The 13,818-nt window shown below is 37.8% G+C and overlaps 1 protein-coding gene across 4 annotated transcripts in view; it reads left to right on the top strand.

The window, feature by feature from the left end:
- The first annotated feature begins 743 nt into the window (after positions 1 to 743).
- The window catches only part of RPS6KA6 (ribosomal protein S6 kinase A6), a 129,516-nt gene continuing 116,441 nt past the window's right edge, over positions 744 to 13,818 (top strand). Inside the window, exons 1-3 of one of the 4 annotated variants that reach the window (XM_024241107.3) lie at positions 1,420 to 1,866; positions 2,357 to 2,468; positions 3,056 to 3,165. In XM_024241107.3, coding sequence (XP_024096875.1) covers positions 3,085 to 3,165 — 81 coding nt within the window. In that variant the 5' untranslated portion in view covers positions 1,420 to 1,866; positions 2,357 to 2,468; positions 3,056 to 3,084. The other 3 variants (XM_054544787.2, XM_054544786.2, XM_009235014.4) reach the window with 3 other exon arrangements.

Below are 13,818 nucleotides of genomic sequence, written 5' to 3'. Positions count from 1 at the left end.
AGTGTCAAATGTGGAATAACTTTTAAACTTTCAGCTCTGAAGTGTTTTGATGAGAAGCATCTTGATTATCCCCTGTATAAGATTGCACTTTATCTCTGTTATATCGCCAGCTCCCAGTACAATGTGTGACTTAGAGTAGCGAAGTAGTAAAGCTCGCTTTGAAGAAGGTAGTAAAAATTATGATTATTGTCACTACAGACCCAGCATTCTCAGAGGGGGCTGGAAGATGGGCTAGCTTCGGAATCATGCCTTTGTTGCCACAAGTGGAGTTCATTAAGTGGCATATGTTTGCCTGTGTGTATGTGCATGTGTGAAGAAGAGAAACATTGTGTTTCTCTTCAATAGTGTGAAGGCAACCAGCAGGAGCATCCTGAGACGGACAAGTGAGGTGGGGGGTAGAGAGGACAGGTATATTTATTTTTTTAAATGGGGGTTATCCTGTCTTTACCTTCTAGGAGGATAATGTATGATGTACTAAAATCCCCGCCCTAGTATTTGTCACTAAGTACTGAAATCGGCGTGGTTTGGCATATAAGACACCTGCTTTTCGTGAGCCCTGCAAAGAGATACTCTTGGAGTCCTACCCTTACCCTGACTCCTCAAGTGCTCGGGAGGGTCCCCCAGTTCCAGCATCCTTTTTGAGAATCCTATCGCCCGCCAGCAATGCTGCTCCGTGGACTTGAGAGGGCCTGCTGAGCATGTGTGAAGAGCGCTGCGCATGCTCCGTGGAGTGGGCAGGTTTACCGAGGCGCTAGCAGGGGCTTTTACTACTCTTCAGCCGCCTCCCCAGCCCAGCACGCCCCCCTCCCCTCTATCCCACCACACACCACGCGGTCCCCTGCATCCACCCCGCCCCTCTATCCCGCCCCCTTCACCCCAGGCTGGGGAATCTCCATTGACGTTTGGGTGACGCCGCTGTGCCGCCGCCGTGGGGGGGTCCAGGCGCCGCACAGGTAACGCCGCCGCTGCCGCCATATTGACAGAGCAGGGAGCGGGGAGGGGACCCGAGGAAGTGGGGTGTTGGGGGAGTCACCACCGAGCGGCCGTCGTTGTGGTGGCAGTGGTGAGCGCGAGCCGAGCGGCAGCTCTTGGAGAGGCAGCACAGAGTTGTCTTCTCTATGGGAATCACCGGGCGGCGGCGGCGGCGACCCCCAGCTCCCAGCCTCTGAGAGACCCGGCGGCGAGGGCAGCGGTCGCTGAAGGCGGGGCTGGGGGTCGCGGCTGCGGCGGCGGCGGCGGCAGCGGCGGCGGCGGGCCAGTTCAATAGACAGGATGCGCGGCCGCGCCAGCGGTAGGCGGCAGCTCCTGTTTGAGTGCTCCTGAAGGGGAGATGCTACCATTCGCTCCTCAGGACGAACCCTGGGACCGAGAAATGGAAGTGTTCAGCGGCGGCGGCGCGAGCAGCGGCGAGGTTAGTGTGGTGGCCAAGACGGGCTGGAGCCAACCCCCGCCTCCTTCCCCTCAAGACCTTGGCTGGGGACCGAGAGAGGAGAGGCGTGGGGCCGGGAAGCGGGCTCCCGGGCAAGCCCCCTTGATGCTGCCTCCACTGCCCTTTCGCTGGGGAGCGGGCGGGGATGAGACGGCGGGCTCGGGCATGCGGAGTGAGTGCAGCCTGGGCCCGGGCTCGGCCTTGGGCGGAGCGCCTGCCTGGCGGGCCACGCCGGAGTTGTTGTGACTAAGTTTCTTCACTTTCCGACCCGAAGGGGAACTGGGGGACTGGCGGGGTGCTGTGCCTGACTCCGCGCGTCCCTTTTTCTCCGCCGCGCCTAGTTTGCTGGCTGGGAACATTTTGGGGGACAGCTGCGGACTCCAGCTCGCTGTTGAACCCCGGGCGCTTTACGAACCCAGTGCAACAAACACACCAAGGTGACTAAGTAACTCTGGGGACATTTGCACATAGGCACAAGTGTTCCCTGGTAACAGCTTTCTCGTTTCTCTGTGGCTTGTTATGGTTCCTTGTAATGACCCATGTCGAGATACACTGGCGACCTATCTCCAGTCGCCAGGTTTCAGGTGATGTTCTATTGCTTCCTCTCAGGTCCCCTTGATTCTACTGCACTCTTGCTCCCCCACTTCTCCTTTCCGCAACCGCTGTCCCTGCCCCGTTGGTCTGTAAAAGAAGACGCAAAGTAAACCCCAGCCCTTATAAATAAGTCGAATCTTTGGTAAGACTTAGCGAGGTTCAACCAAAATACTTTGGTTCACCTCTCTTCCCACTCTTCTTACCTCTGAAACTGTTCTGGTTGGGCTTTGGTCAGCTGTGCAGTGAGAACTTAGATGTACACAGGTGCTTTGTTTTTATTGTTGTTATAAAAGCGGGCAGCATTTAAACACAAAAACGTGTCTTTTGTGATAGAAAGTTGGATCCTTTTCTGATAACTTAATCGACTGCGTACTACTCCAGTAGAGGCCACCATACACCTCCTAAAAATAGTTGGTGAAATTGATTCACAGTAGGATATTTTGAGGTAAGACTCTCAATCCTCGACATCTAAAGGGTGCAACTTTGTCTTCAAGTACTTGCTCCATTTAAAAAAAATACACATTTGGCTGTTGTATGATTACCTTGTTTTTTTTCTTTAAATTTTTTTGTTGTTTATCAGCTAAACTGGGGTTAAGATTACATGCTAGAATAACATGTGGTAAGGAATGTAGTGGAAATAAATTCATAAGTACCCTAAATCTGAACCCTCTATACTTACAGGAAATATTTTACTAGTAAACCAAGCAATTCCAATATACGTTTTAATATTTTACATCTCGTAAGATCAAGATAAATGAATAGGCGTTCCTTTCTTGTTGAAATGTGGGAATGCTAACTGCACAATTGTCTAGCAAGTCTATTGAAGGGGAGAGGAACTTTGTTATATTCATGTATGTAACTTACTGAACTTATAGGCATTTAGTTTATAAAAACAGTTAAATGCTTTGATATAAGGATGGGATGGGAGGTGGGAATCCTTTTGCATGCCTACTATTTTATTATTTCTGTTAACTTTGAATGTAGTATGTTTTAAATTGTAATTACCACATATGGTTTTTTTATTGTTTGCAGTATGTTTTAGGTATTGTAGAGATTTAACAATGGGTCTCTCTACCTCAGCAATTTGGAAAAATACTCGAGTGGAAATTGTTAATCCCTATGAAGTAAAACGAAAGGTGAAGGTAATGTGGTGAAGATAGTATTTCTGCCTTCTTTCTCTAAAACAGTTATGATTGGTTAGATTTAACCCTGCAAGTTACTTAATAAAAAATATTGTAGGTGAAAACTAAATGCTACATTTGAACAGACCCACTTAGTACTTAGAAGAGTTTGTTTGTTTTTAATTATATTCTTTTGATAAGAAGTAAACAAGTTTACTTTTGATAATTTATATTTTAATTACAAATTTGTTGATGTTGGCTTTAAAAATGCTAATTTTGAATACAAGCTCTACAACTCTCAATTGTGATAATTTTAGGACTAAGAAGTGTTTTTGTTGTAGAATATGTATTTTTAAAATGTGCTAGAATCCTTAAAGAAAATGTAGGTAAGAATCTGTTAACTTTAATGTCAAAAGAAATAATTTCCGTCCATTTCTGTGTGTGTTGAATCTGGTAAGATTAAAGATTATAGACGCTACCATATATTTTGGAGTCTTTTTGTATCTTTTACCTGTCTTGCTTGCATGGACAGTTGTTAACCTTTGAATTATCATTCAGAAGTGTGTAAATTGGTTGTTTGAGACTCTTAACATGTTTTCCCACAGGAAAAACTTACTAAGGGTACTTATATTTTTAGATCAGTACACAATAGCGAGGTATAATGATGCCGAGCCTAACCACTGTTTGTTAAATTGTTCTGTGGTGAAATGTGTCAGGTTTCAACCAGTAACTAGCTTGGTTCCAGTGAGAGGTAGAGAATGGGCCTGAAAAGGGGAAACCTGGGATCTCTTGGTTTCTGGGAAGAGAGTTCTTAGAAGAGGGGAAATAGGGTAAGCGAGAAACTGATTGTGAGAGCTCTTGCAGGGACTGTCTCAATCAGGTCTACTGGGAATAGGAACTTCAAAGGGCATCACCCCTTACGCAGTCACAATTTTAACTTTTGACTGGATTCTGTCAGGATCAGGAAAGAGGTTTTACTTGCGATGGGATGGGTATTGGTCATTCCTGGGCAAGGATCATAAAGAACAACCTGTTTGACTAATGTGAACTTTTCATGATTTAATGCCATGCATGTTACAGTTTGTTCGCTTAGTTTGTTTTTTGGTGAGGAACCTAGTGCTTTATCGAGTTGATTATATAATTTTCACATTTCATATCATAGTAAATGTGTAGTACTTTTATATTATTTCTTTAGCAATGCTGTTTTTGTTTAAACAAGTTAGTTTTTTTTTTTTTTTTTTTTTTTGAGTCAGGGTCTTTCTATGTCATTGTCCATTGTCCAGGCTGGCCTCGAACTCCTGGACTCAAACAGTCCTCATGCCTCAGGTTCCCGAGTAGCTGGGACTACAGGTGCTCACAACCGTGCCTGTCTAAACAAATTAGTTTTGAGAGTATGTAGTTTACTGATAAAACCAATTTGGGAAAAACTTCTAGTTTTAATTAATTTTCATGAGACCCTATAGTAATAGAGGAAAGAACAACTTTGAAGGCAGGTAAATCTGGGTTCTTGTCTGAGCTCCATGCCATACTCATGGTGTGACATAATCCACATTACCTAACCTCTCTGAACCTCACTTTCTTTATCTACAAGTTGGAGAAAAACCATCTTCTAGAGTTGTTATGTAAAGAAAATTCAGTGCTGGGTTTAATAAACTTAGCAAGATGTTTTGCACTTAGTCTCTAGTACACAATAGTTCCTTCTCTTTTCCCACAGTCAACATGCCTCTTCCCATGCCCCTGAAGTCTGAACTATTGTCATCTATGTTAAAATCATGGGATTCAGATAACCATGGCCATAGCCCCAGCCTTCCATTTCGTAAGCAGTTTTTCTTAAGACCCCTTCCTAAATTTGATCATTTCATCTAAGTATAGTGGTGCTCTCACTGTGAACATTTGTAATCACAGGGTGATCCAGGGATAAAATACAAAGTTATATTTAGAAACACTGGAAGGATAAGAAGAGACAGATAATTTCATTTATTATATCTGGCTGATGAGGTATTTCATTGAAATTTTTAATTTTTTTAAAAAATTCTGAACTCTTGTCATGGTAGGAATTGGTTCAATTCATGAAGCATTTATTGAGTACAAGGCAGTGCTGTACATAGTGCTGTAATGTGAAATGCCTGAAAATATACCACAGAGTCCCACCCTACCCCCACAGGTTTACATTCAGGTAGTAAGACAGGCATGTATGGAAATTGTTATTGTAAAAGGCACAAGATTATCAACAGTGGGGTGGTGGTGGTGGTGGTGGTGGTGGTGGTGGTTTAGGAATGGATCTGGTAAGGCTTTGTGAAGGAGGTGGAATTTGAGCAGGGCATTAGAAAGTGGTAATATTTTCACAGACAGATGAAAGGAGCATATTTCACGTGGATGGGGGCAATATAAGAAAAGGCATGGAAGTGTTCTGAAAGAAGGAAGAATCTGTTACTGTTGTAAGTCTGTGATGTGGGAGAGGGGATATAGTGAGAGAGAAGATAAGGAATGTATTAAAGGTAAGCTAGGCCCAGGTTGAATGGGACTTTTTAAGCCAGTTTAAGGGTTCCATTTTATCTCATAAATAGGAGCCACTGAAGGTTTTTGAGGACATGAGTGACATTATTAGATTTGTGCTTTGAAAAATAATTGATGGTAGTGAGGAATGGGGGAGATATGGAAGGTGGGGAATTCCAGCTAGGAGGCTATTGTGTTAGTGGAAGTAGTAGTGAGATTTTTGAACTAGTACAGAGGGGGTAGAAAAGAGATGACTGATGGGAGAGACCTGGCAGAGGTAGAATAGTTACAATTTGGTAACTGATTAGATGTTGGAGAGTAAGAAGAAATAACAAACAACTGAGATTAGAAGCGTCCTGGCAGGAATTAATTCAATGTAACAGGTATTTAATGCATGCCTGCCAATATAAGTCTCTGTATTAGCCACTAGACTAATATAAAAATAAATAGATCTTTGTAGTATAGGGAGATAGAAAGCTAAAATGAAATCTCCCCTTTCTAATATTGTATTGAATAATAGCACTCCACTCTGAAGGTTTCTGATCATGCTTAGAATGCTTAAATTCTTTACTACCAAAGATTAATACACTTATTACTAGCTAAAATGTTTTTTATTCTTTTTAAATGGGCCTTAGGCCTGTAATTCTTGTTTCACCAATGTTCATCTTCAGTAGTCAGCAGCCGTGAGTACAGAGTCCTATTCTGAAAATAATGACCAGTACTTATTTCTGGAATGTGGAAAGAGAGCAAGGACATCTGTATTTTTTGTATGCTTTCACCGGGTTTATTTGGAATAGACAAGCAGGGATAAGTCAGAGGGCAGTGGCCCCTCCCTGCCAGAGGTGCCTTCTCAGTTCCTCCAAGTCAATCTTTCTTTAAACCAGTCTGATCTGGAAATATTCAGGTCAGTTCCTTCAGGGCAGGGCCTCTATATTTCCCTACCTTGATTAGTTCATCAAGAGAGCTAATCATTACCTCTGTGTTCCATAATAAGGCCTACCGATAGTGTAGTTGCTTTTCTGGGCCATATTGTTTTAGTACCTACCCTCTCATAGTCTCTCTCATCTAGAATTTTGATGAGGAAATGCAAGATTTTTTTCCCTTCCTGTAATTTCTTTCTTGGTGCCATCATTGTATGTAGCAGCAGTTCTTAAGATTTGATAAGCACTTAGAATCTTGAGGTATAAGCCTTTCAGTACTTTGTCAGAATTTGCTATGTAATGTTTATTCATTTATGTTATTTCCAAGGATTATTTACTGTTGCTGCCAATAATTTTTTTATTGTGTATTTTCTTTATTTTTGTTTGTTTTTAGGTAGGAAAGGAGTTGGATGGGGGAGAGATTTAGAGAGCTGAGCTAAATCTGGCTTTTGCAGATAAGAGATGTTTTCTAAATTGCCCTGGAGACATTCTGTAACTGATTTCACTGCTAGATTTTAATCTGTATCTCTACATTAGAAACAGGTCCTGCTATAGTTTTGTGTGCACGTGTGTGTGTGTGTGTGAGAGAGAGAGAGAGACAGAGAAAGAGGGAGGGTGGAGTAGAGTGCATGTGTGTTACTTGTGATTTGCTTCATTTTACCAAGCATTTGAGATGGTATATGGGAAATATAATCTGATAACTATTCTGATATTGAGGATAAGGAAAAACAAAGTAGGAGATATATGAAAAGGGTGGAGGGTAGGGGATGAAGGGTAAAATAGAGCACAAATAAGCAGGCTGTTAAGGGTCTATGACATGTTTAAAATATAGTTGAATTATAAATTTGGCCTCAAGTTTTCTTAGCTGGTTTTTCTCAACTCTGGCTGTGTATTATATTTACCTGGGAGTGCAAAAAAATTATCCATGCCAGTGTTCCAGTCAGAGATTCACATTTAACTATTCTAGAGGGGGCCTGGGCATCTATTCCTCAGATGCTTATGATGCACAGCCAGGGTTAAAAACCACAGCTCTAGGCCAAAGTAAAAAAAAGAAATAGTCACATAGTTGTCATTATTCAATAGGAAAAAAAGAATATTAATTTTTAAGCTAGCAATTAGCTCTACAGTAAATTATCTGTGAATTGTGGTATTTTTCTGTGTGTTTTATTTTGTTGTTGTTTTAAGATATGACTGGAGCCAAATGGGGTTGTTTGAACTGTCCTATGTGTTCTTGCTCTTTAGTTTTGAGGAATTTGCTTTTCCAGTAGCATTAAAAACAAAATTTAGTACCGTAGCTAGTTTTGATATAGTTCAGCCATATAACTAAGAGGTTAAATAACTTGTTCACCCATTTTACTAGCTAAGTAAGGAGATAGTGACTCTGTTTTGAATGACAAATATGCCATTACATTTCTAACAAAAAATTTCAAAACCCATGGGTAATTATTACTATGAGATCTCTCTGCCTCTCCTGTAAAGTGATTGAAGACAAACTTTAAGAGGAAATATAGCAATTTAAACACCCAATACAAATTTTTTTAACCTGAAAAAATGTTGGAATCCATTCCATTTAAAGGTATTGAATCTTAAGGGAGAAAGAGATAATAGCATTTATTGAGCATGAACTATGTACCAGCTAGTACTAGATGCATCATAGATTATCTCAGTTTTATTCATTCTTCAAAACATCTTGGTAAGACAGTTGTGTCTTTTTAACAGAATAGAAAGATACATACAAGTTAGTGGGAAGTATGTCTGGAATTTGAACCTAGATTATTTTAAATTCATGATTTTTCCTCTATACATTGCTAACTCCCCACTAAGGACAATATTGAAAATAAGGAGAGAATATAGATACGTTGTTAGCAACCATATTAGATCAGCAGTCAGATGTGCTGATTCAGTAGCCATGCCTGTCTATTTAAGTTAAATAAATGTCAACAAAATCCCAGCAAGTCTGTTTTTTGTTTTGTTTTGTTTTATAAACAGACAAGCATATTCTAAAATGTATATGTAAAAGTACAAGACCTAGAAGCTCTAAAACAATTTTGAAAAAGAAAAATAAGGAATTACTCTATTGGATGTTAAGTTTTACTATGTAACTATAATAAAGACAATGTGGTATTGGTGGAAGAATAGACATGTAGATCATAATAGAGTACACAGAATAGAGTACACAGAAATAGAGCCACACAAATACACTCAACTGAATTTTGAGAAAAAATGCAAAAAATAAAAAAATAAAGATCAGTTTTTAAAATCTGAGGAAATTTTAGGGAGAAAGTTGCTACCTTTTTCAAAAAAGCAGAACTTAAAATTTGCACTTTCTTTCTGAAGATTCTGGGGAAATTATTACATGAAACATTTTTGCTATTTTCAATTACTACAGTTGAAATTAGTCATTAAGACATAAGTGAAAATGGAACATGAATTATCCTAAAAATCATAAGCTTGATAAGAGTTGAGGTAAAGGGATTTATTACTCTACTTAAAGGATCAGAGTGGACAAAACTTCAGAAAACAAAGGAGAAAAAGGTCATATGAGGGGAAATGTGGACTGAATGTCAGGTTTCAAATGACTTTTAGTTTTTCTTAAAATGAGAGAGGTTTGGTGTATGTGTTAAAGAAATTGTACTAATTGAGAATAGTCAAAATTCAAAATTAAGGGAAATAGATAAGCCATTAGGTCTGATTTGATAAAAATATTTTGCATTCATGATTGTTCACCTGGAGTAGATGCAGTGATGAATGAATGCTGTTGGAAACATTTACATTTCAAACTTACATGGGCATATGCAGAAAACTATATGTTGATTATAGAGACATATTCAAGAATGATAGAACATATATAAAATGATTTGTATATGATTTTGTACTTTATTTTACAGATGGAGAAGAGTAACTCTAGACCTTCTGGCACAATCATAAAACATTTGTTATGTTTATCATTTGTAGAGCAATTATGTTGGAATAAGTGAATACTTATAGAATCTCTTAAGGGAGGTCAGTCAATACGGATTTTCAAAAAAGACATGGTCATTCAGCAACTTCATATCTGTGAACAATATTAATTTGATTTTATTTGGTCTTTATTCATGATATTATGTGTATCAGTAGTTCTTTCTTTTTTATTGCTGTGCACTATTCTGTTATGTGAATGTACCACAGTTGATTTGTTCATTAATAAGTTGAAGGACATTTGGATTTGGGTTGTTACCAGTGTTTGGTGATTATGAATAAAGCCATTATACACATTTGTATGAAAATTTCGGTTTGGACATAACTTTTCACTTATATTGGGTAAACACTTAGGAGTGAGGTTGCTGTGTGAGAATTCCAGCTGCTCTGAGTACTTGCAAGCACTTAGTCTTGTCAGATTAAGTGAAAAAAATTAGCTATTCTAATTGGAGTGTAGGAGTATCTAATTGTGATTTTAACTTGCATTTCCCTAATGACACATGTTGCTAAGCATATTTTCATATGCTTATTTGCCATCCGTATATATTCTGTGATGAGTTGTCTTTTCAAATTTTTTGAAATTGTTCAAGTTGGGTTGTTTTCTTATTGAATTTTGAGAGTTCTTTATATTCCAAATGCAAGTCCTTTATTAGATATCGATTTCCAAATATTTTTCCCACGTGGTCTTTTCATTCTCTTAATAAAGAGTTGAGGTTTTTCATCTTAGCGAAGTCCAGCTTATCAGTTTTTTTTTTCTTTTATGAATTGTGTTTTTGGTGGTGTATCTAAGAAATCCTAGCCTAATCCAAAGTTACAGAATTTTTCCCTTAAGTTTTCTTCTAGAAGTTTTTTAGTTATATTTCTTAATTTAGGTCTTTGATCCATTTCTAGTTAATTTTTGAATATGGTGGGTAGTGTGGTAGAAGTCTACTTTTTTACACAGGTATGTCCAGTTGCTCTGCCACCATTTGTTGAGAAGACTACCTGTTCTCTATTGAATTGCCTTTGTACTATATCAAAAATCATTTTGTCACATATGTGTAGTTTTCATAATAATTTTAATGAATTAGTCCTGTGGAACTTCAGAATTGCACTTACTGAGCATAGATATATGGTGTTAATAAAATTAATTAATACAATGAATACAATTCTCAAGGTTGTTTCTGTATTGGGTTTAGTGAAATATTCTTTATTAAAAAACAAAATAATTTCTGTGATATATTTTCTTTGCAGTCATTAATTTTCAAAACATTAAGTGACTGTTCTTAGACCCTTTTATAGATGAGGAAACCTAATAGTGCTAGAAGTTTTATGTGAACTTTCTCATTCTGCAGTGATACTTCTCTGCTTATCTCATCCCCCATATCTGTACATTACCCCTAACATTTTTTATATAGCAGTTTGTAACCTGTTAGTTGCTTAGTATTAGACATGAAAGCTACAAGACTGAATAAGCTTCAGTTCATATTCTAGAAACTATCTCTTTGCCAAGAAAATGGGAGCCTGGATTGTTGGAGCTTTGTTAACCATCATTAACGTAGATTTAATTTTGCTCTTTTTAAATAAAATTATTTTGGCTTGGCACGGTGGCTCATGCCTGTAATCCCAGCACTTTGGGAGGCAGCATGAGAGGAATACTTGAGCCCAGGAGTTTGAGACCAGCCTGGGCAACATAGTGAGACCCTGTCTCTAAAAAGAATAAAAAATTAGCTGAGTGTGGTGGTGCATGCCTGTGGTCCCAGCTACTTGTGGAGCTGAGGTGGGAGGATCACTTGAGCCTGGGAAGTCAAGGCTGCTGTGAGCCATGATTGTGCCACTGCACTCCAGCCTAGGTAACAGAGCGAGACCTTGTCTCAAAAAAAAATATATTTTAGTTTTTAAAATTGACAAATAATAGTTGTATATTCCTTTTGGTTTTAAGAAGAGAATGACATTCGTTCTTGGAGAAACATTTTAAAACTACCTTCTTTAACCTTGGTTAATGATACTAAGTGCCTCATGCCTTCCTATGTGAAAGAGGAAATATGAGAATAATGTAGGTTGAGTTTGTATTGAGAATATTGTGCTAGTTAAGTTGACTGTTAAACTTAAGGAAATATAAACAGTTGGGTTAGCCATCTCAGATTCCTTACAAATTCAGAAGAGCATAGAGGATAATAGCTGGTTCCCTAAAGCTAGAATGCCTGAGTTTAAATTCTGGCTCTTTATTTATTTACTGTGTGACCTTGGACAAGTTACTTCTCTGTAGTTTACTTGGTTGCTCTATCTGTAAAATGGGGATAGCAGTAGCATATAATATATGTAAAGCACTTAGAAGAGTGTCTTTTCCATTGTAAGCACTCAGTAAATGTTATTATTTTTAAATATATCTCATCTGCAATCTGAAGTTATTGAAGATTAACAGGCTTGCAAGTTAAAAAAATCAACTATTGTATAATGATATTTAAGTATCGTATATAATTACGCAGTTATTAGTATTTCTTCTTCTTTAAAGGTATTTATATACAAATACACATTTCTCCTTTTTGACCATCTGCTTCTACATGTGGCTTGAATTTTGAAACATTTTATTCTTCCTTGATTAGCTGTAGTAAGGCTGTCTTTTCTTTTTTTTGTATTCATTTCTCAAGAGGATGGTACTGCTTTTACTGAGCTTATATTTTCTGTATTCACTGAGCTTCTGTTTTCTATAGTCTATTGACTTGTGATTTTCTCTGAGTAGTTTTTTGACAGCAAACATTTATTAATGGAAAAAAACCCACACATATCAGGTAGAATTTGACCTCAAGCTAAGGTTGTGTAATAGCTGTCTATTTTTGACCTTTTTCCACATAGAAACCCATTTTAGTTTTTAAATTTTTTCCTTTATTCTCCATTGTTTATGAAGTGATGAAAGAATAGAGTAATAAGGTGTAGGACATTTAGGAACTGTGACTCACTGGGATAAAGTTGCTTTGTCCTGTCACTAGCTTGCTGTGTGTTTTTAGGTAAATGTTATTTAATTAATCAGTTTCTTCACATATAAAATGGGAATTAACATGTTTATGATTATTTTGAGAAGTAACACAATTGTACTTTGTATATAATGTTTGTCAAGAATAATAAAGTTCTTTTTCCTTTCAAAAAATGACTAAAGGTTTAGGTGTTCTAGACAAAGTACTTCTTTAACCCTGATATATAACTCAGTGGACAATTTAAACTTAATTCATACCCCAAAGGTAGTATTTTAATGTGATTATATAGACTTCATATCTTGAAGAGGTTACAACAGTGAGAATTACTACCTCAGAATGTCATGTGTGTATTCAGGTTGTATATGTACGTGACTTCATTTATACCACATGAATACTTACATTTTTGGAAAGTAAACTTCCCAAATGCATGTGTTGTAGCCCACATGAGACTGGCCAGACAGCCAGTGCCTTTGCATTGGGAACACTTTGGAGCTATTCAAAACCAATAAAGTCATTAGCTCTGATTTCAACTAAGCAGAGTAAACAAATTCCTGCCTGAATAGAAACCAGGAAGCTGCTTTTCTGTCATTGAAACAAGGTTGTAAAAACTCAAATGCTCTGGAAATACCTTCTAATGTTTATGTAATATTGATGTACTTAGTTTAACTTAGTAGTAACAGTAGTTCCTCAGTGACTCAGTAGTAACTCAGTAGTAATAGTAGTAGTACAACTACGAGTCCTTTTTAAAAGCATGATGATAATTGGATTTGTTTTAACTGGTTCTAAATATTATTTTGCATGCACTCACCAAATTATGATTAAATATATATAGTGTTGTGTTACTAGATAGGGTTCATTTGGTTATTGCTCTCAATTTCTGTCTTGATAACTGAAAACTAATTAACTGTGTATTTATGCATTTTTCCATAATGTACAAAGAAATGTCTGAACTGAAGGACAATATATTATGTCACAAATTCCAACAAATTTAGCCTTATAGAAAGATTTTAAAAAATATTTTGGTTGCTAATGTTTTAATTCCATACTCCTGTGGCATTATTCACAGGTTCACTAATAGATCTTTCCCACCTTTTTGCTTTTCTAATATATTAATACCTCATTTCCTCCTACTCAAATAAGCCGTCAAGAAAGTAGAGCCTCGGTATGTATGGAAGTTCAGTTTGTGCCGTATTCTTGCTTTGCATAGCTCCCCTTACTCTTGGCTATGTAATACCTAGCATATAAATGCTACGTAAATAGCTGTTAATAGGGATAACATTATTTCTATGTAATACCTAACAGTATAAATGCCATGTAAATAGCTGTTAGTTGAGATAATTTAAAAT

The sequence above is a fragment of the Pongo abelii genome, chromosome X (assembly GCF_028885655.2).
Source record: "Pongo abelii isolate AG06213 chromosome X, NHGRI_mPonAbe1-v2.0_pri, whole genome shotgun sequence".
NCBI lineage: Eukaryota > Metazoa > Chordata > Mammalia > Primates > Hominidae > Pongo > Pongo abelii.
This window is presented reverse-complemented; position numbering and strand designations above follow the sequence as displayed.